Below are 5,886 nucleotides of genomic sequence, written 5' to 3'. Positions count from 1 at the left end.
CAAAGGAAGTGTTTTTTGAAATGGTTCCTTTTTTTTTTAATCCCCTTTTTTTTTTTTTTTTTTTAACTTCATCGGTTTTGCTGTGTTAGTCACCAGCTGTCTTGTTATTTTTATTCTTGTTTGAATTTTTCCTTTTCGGACAAAAAAAAAAAAGGGCAAAAGAAGTAACAGTAAAAAGAAGTAACAGTAAACAGAATCACAAGTTGAGGTGGGAATGGATCTGGACAGATAAACTATGTTTTATGTCACAGCCATTTCATGATGGTTTTATGTTTTACAAATGGGTAAGTGACAAAAAAATTCCAGTGTGTGCTACACATTTACCCAGAGGGCAAGTGATAAATTCTGTAGTCAGTTAAATTCAAGCACAGTTCATAACGGACTTTCCTGTTACTCTTGAGAAAGGTGTTGCAAAGGGACAGTTTGAGTGCATGCAACTGTTGTCATCATCAGAGTCTGCCATTTTAGGACACATGTGCTGCATAATTACACCTATATCCCCACAGCACTAGTGGTATATCACCTTTAATATGAAAATAATAAGCGCTAGGTTTAGATTCTCTAGAATTACATTTCATGGAGTACATTTATTTTATACAGTATGAAACGGGGACAATCTTTCTTGCACATGAGGCCTAAGGCAAAGAAACCATCACTGGTGACTGGTTCTGCAGAAAAAAAAAATATGTAAAAAGATTAGAATTTTGCGTATGTACTACACAAATACCATTAAATATAAATAGCATTAAATAAAAATAGCACTAAAATGCATTTTTCTATTTTTTTCTTCTTTATTGGGAATTGGATATTGGAAGTTGTGAGTGAGTTTTATTAAGTTAAGGAAGATTTAGAATGTTATTCGGATAATCACCATGAGATTTATCCATAGCTAATTGTGCAATAACTGCATCAGTAGTCCATGGCTGTCTTTTTCCTCACACATTCAATGTTGGTTTTTTAACGTCCTGTATAATTATAGGTACCCTTGGAGGAGGCTCTTATGGTAGAAATTAGATGAAAAGAAAAATTAGATTTTTTTAGAATAAGCCAATTGTAAAAGAAACTGATATTTGGTTCTTACTAAGCAAAGTGAAGTAACCAAATATTATCACCTAGTGTTATCCAATACTGTAATAGAGGCCAATGCACAGTCATCTTTAAAATCTACCTAGTGCTCCTCTGTTGACCATCCTTACAAACAGGTGTTTCCTTTCTCTCTTGCTTGCAGCTGTCTTAACAGCTCTTTTTTGTTTGTTTGTTTGCTTGCCAAGGACTTTCTTTAGTTTATGTTTCATCAATCCACTCAGTAGCTTATTAAAAGTTTTAGGCTTTTTAAAGCTTTATAGTTTGTTAAAAGATTACATTTTGAAGTCCAGGAGAAGGTTCAGTAGTATATAAACCAGACGTAGGCAGACCCTAATACTTACGCAAATCCATACTAAACTTGCAGAGAGGTACTTGAACTTTAGGCTTAGTACCCATAACATGATTGTTTTTTCCTTGTTCCTTTTGATTCACTCTTTGTTTTGAGAATTTCTCTCTGCCTTGTTTTGCATATGTAAAGTAAGGTGATAGTGTGAGTTCTTTCTCCTGTGAACTGGAGTTCTTGCTGTAAATTTTGCATTGTCTTAGCACTGATGAGCTTTATCTAGCTTTATTATGGAATTTCCAAGAGCAGTTGTATTGTTGTACCCTGGAGTACGTGTTTGGGATCTGACAGTTAGAGTACCTTTGAACTTCTAGGCTAATGTTTTAATGCCTGATTATTTGGGGGAACTAATGTTTCTCTTTTAAGGGTATATTTTTTCTTCATTCTCTATTGGAGAGAAATTGAAATGATAAAATGGAAACTGAAATGCAACAGGGTTTGGGGCTTAGAATAGTGAATAAATGAGTAGTTGTTTTGTCTTGGAGAGAAAAAGTATTGCTAATTTTTTTCAAAAATGCTTGAAAACTCTCTTTCTGAATCATACTTACTTGTGTGTTTGCTGTTTTTAGAAGGAAGGCACTGAACTAAAACGTTGCATATGAATTTATATTACACGACTCTTGGCTATAGTATGAGCAGGAGAAGCTAAAGTGCTCTTTCATTCTGTGGTGGTATTACTTTCATTATTTACTGTTTACCACTGGCCATGTGAGCGAGTTACTGGTTGGACTTTATAAAAGAGTCATTGCCCTTAGTAATGACTTTGACTTTTTTGCACTTTTCACTTTTTTTTTAACATATGGCTAATACTTCTCAGAAACAGGCTTACTCTGAAATCAATAGTATTAAGACCAGATTATTGAAAGCAGGACGCAGAAATGGAAATCTGGAAAGAATAAGAAGGGTTAATTCAGTGTCACTACTGCAGCCATCTGTTTTCATTTCAGATACACTCGGGTGTCCCTTCCAGCTCTCCCTCCAAAATGTCACAGATCTTTCATAAGGAACCCAGGAGATGGTACAGGCTTTTTATTCATGCACCAAAGTTGGCTAGTAACATTTGAACTACTGATTATTGTATGCATATGCTGTGAGGATGTAAAGAATAAAGATCAGTTTTTAAAAGTGTGCTACGAACTGTGTGTTGTAGTTACCAGTAGATTAAAACTACAGTTGTTCGACTAGGTACTGAGTGAAATGCAGTTTTCAGGAAGGGCTTTTAATTGCCGTATGACAGATTTTCTCTGCCTAGTAAAGGCACCATCAGTTGCATGTCCTATAAAAAATTGAGTAGAAAAAGCAGTCCCAGACTCGAAGGGATCTGTCATTGTAGAAACTACAACAGAAATATGGGAGGTAGAGGAAATCTTGGAATAAAGTGCATGAGTTAATAAATGCTTGTAACTTTGGAAACAAAGTTACTTCTCCTCTTTTATTGCAGCAAATGCTGTTTTAGGATTGCTTCAGAGGATTTCAGATCTTAAGGAAAATATTCATAAAGGGAGATAATGCAGTTTCATACGAGAGGCTTCTCAGTACCTTATTTCTGTTAAAAAATTGTTGAGAAATAATGTTTTAAACTTATGATTGAAGGTACATAATATCACCTGTACAGAGGTGCATACTTAAATTTGGACTATATAAAAGATCAGAGCTAAAAGATACCCTGCACAAGATTTGGATTCAGAAGCTGTCATGTAGAAACTAAAGTTAAATAATTCAGTCTCCTCCTGCCCTGGAAGGCAGAGTGAAGGCACTGAAGGATTATAGTTCGCTTACATTGATATTGCCAAGTAAACCCTAGAGGGAAAGAAATGGAATTTCTTTCCAGAGTGTTTCAAGTTATATTTGCTTTGTATTCAGGTGATGAGGTAGCAAACTCGCCATCCCAATTTTTGCATTTACATTTTTTATTAAGTTGACAAAAAAAAGAAATAATGGTAAAAAAAATTGGGTGCTGGGAAGGACAAAATTGGTAGTGGAGAATGCACTCTGCACTGTTTTTCTGTTTTTCTGTGCCTCCAGTTGAGCAAGCGTTTCTCACCATTTTCACTCTGGCTGTTGTGCAGGTGGTTGACCAGATTGACACACTGACATCTGACCTGCAGCTGGAGGATGAGATGACAGACAGTTCCAAAACAGACACACTCAACAGCAGCTCCAGCAGCACAACAGCTTCCAGCTTGGAGAAGGTCAAGGTGCGGGGCAGCACACCGCTCATCAAGCCGCCAGTACACCCCTCTGCTATCCTCACTGTGCTGCGGAAGCCGAATCCACCCCCACCTCCCCCACGACTGACACCCGTCAAATGTGACGAGCCTCCAAGGCTGCCTCCTTCAGCCAACCCTCTCAAGACTAATGGTACCCTGCTGAGAAATGGGGGCTTGCCAGTCGGGCCCAACCGCGTCCCAAATGGAGACATATGCTGTATACCGAACAGTAACTTGGAGAAAGTTGCGATGCAGCCTCTGATGCACAGACCTGAGAAAGAGCGGTGTCCTCAGCCGGGAGCAAGGGAACGGGTACGATTTAGTGAAAAAGTACAATACCATGGCTATTGCCCTGACTGTGATGTTCGGTATAACATTAAAAACAGAGAGGTGCACTTGCATAGTGAGCCTGCTCGTGTTGTGGGAAAGCTGCCACACCAGTGCCCTCCTCTGCCACCTCCGCCACCTCCGCTGCCTCCATTTCCTCTGGAAAATGGAGGGCTGGGGATAAGTCCCAGTAATAGCTTTCCTCCTCCAAGACCTGCAACTGTGCCTCCACAAACTGCACCAAAACCCCAGAAGACCATCTTGAGGAGATCAACCACTACGACAGTGTGATGTATGCCACTTGAAACAACTCTTTATTTTTTCCTATATATAAGCATAAATAGGTAATGAGCACTTTCTACTTGAGCAATAAAAAGACCCAGTGTATTACTCCCTGTGTCCAGTGAAGTGGCATAAAAATCACATGGTAAGTGCAAAGACGAATGCTTGTTGATCTTACTTGTACTCACAAAAAAGTATCATTAGGGCAAAGGATGCTGAAAAAATACTCATGCTTTAGCTCGTAGGTTGAAAACTTCTATTGTGGTTTCAGATCCATATTGTGGTTTAAAAGACGGTGAAAAGAAAGTTCAGTTTGAAAATACTGAGTGGTGATTTGTGATAGATTTTGGTCTAACTGACATAAGGGAATAACCTGGCTTTTGGGAAACTTCCTGTTTTGAGCAAGTACCTTTTAAAATGTCATTTGATGAAGCAAAGTGGAGTACCATATAACAGCTTTTGACTGAATTCTGGCAAATGCATTTTTCTCTGCCTGACTGCTTGAGTGAAGGCATTGTGTATGGAGTGATGCAACAGGTAATCATCGGGCTTTCAGGCTGCTTGATCTTTGGCAGGGAAGTAAAGAAATAATTGAAAGGTATGTTGACATGGCTCTGGAAAACAGAATTATCTTGCATTTTGTTTCTCACTTGCTTATTGTGCCACAGCCAAGATGTAATACAGAGTTTTGAGATGAACAGGGATATTCCCATTCAGTTCCCCCCTATTTCCACAGCTCCACCTGCAAAATGGTAGAAACACTTTGATGATGTGTGCTCATGGTAGATTGAAACAACCAAGTGCAGTCTTGCATTTTTCACAAAGCTTTTGTCTGGTGCAAATCTCTTTTGGAAGGCAAAGAAAATTTTGCCTAAGGCCTTCAGGGACATCCACTTAATTCATGTAAAGAGCTTTGAAGTTGAAAAGCTCTGTGCAATTACTAAGCATTAACATGCAAAACAAGATATTTTACGTGTTATCACATTTTGATGGTGAACCCAATTAATATTCTTACTAGTTGAAAAAGAAGTCCTCAGTGGTTTTAATTATTTTATGAAAGAACACTTTTTTATTCTTACAAAGAGAATTTTTGGGACCTAGAGTTAAAAAACATCCAGAAGAAAATCTAATAAATCTGTTATTTATAAAAGTTGTGCCAAATTAATCTCAAATGGCCCAACTGCGAATGCCATATAAAAGCAGTACGCTTCTTTCCAGCTGAAATGTAAAAAGTACTCTATGGTGAAACAGACAAAACTAGGTAAAACAGATTTTTAATTTGAATTTCCATTTACAAGCAGTAATATGCATTAAACTAAAAGTAAATCTTCAAGCAGTTTCCCTGTATACACATTATAGTACATTTACAGTTTTAAAGCAAAATAAGAGGAATAATCATAACACAAATTCTAACAGATAACTACCCTTTGAAAACCTTCAGAGTAAACAGTGGTTGTATTTTCTGTAAACACATATTTAGGGTCTAAAGATTCATGTTGTATTCCCCCACTTAATGGTGGCAAAGCAAGGAAATCATCTTAAATGCTTAATTATCTTTCCCCAAATGTTCCCCATGTGCTTTTCATGATGCACTCAACATTTTGTATTCTTTGACTGTACTTAATATCATGAGAGCTG

General features: G+C 37.6%; 1 protein-coding gene across 1 annotated transcript; it reads left to right on the top strand.

Annotated features, from left to right (window-relative positions):
• Window positions 1-3,414: 3,414 nt before the first annotated feature.
• PRR16 (proline rich 16) lies at window positions 3,415-4,257 on the top strand. The gene has a single exon (XM_010145399.1). It carries the CDS (start codon window positions 3,415-3,417, stop codon window positions 4,255-4,257), a length of 843 nt encoding a protein of 280 aa, XP_010143701.1.
• The last annotated feature ends 1,629 nt before the right edge of the window (window positions 4,258-5,886 follow it).

This window comes from Buceros rhinoceros, unplaced genomic scaffold (genome assembly GCF_000710305.1).
Source record: "Buceros rhinoceros silvestris isolate BGI_N320 unplaced genomic scaffold, ASM71030v1 scaffold15131, whole genome shotgun sequence".
NCBI lineage: Eukaryota > Metazoa > Chordata > Aves > Bucerotiformes > Bucerotidae > Buceros > Buceros rhinoceros.
This window is presented reverse-complemented; position numbering and strand designations above follow the sequence as displayed.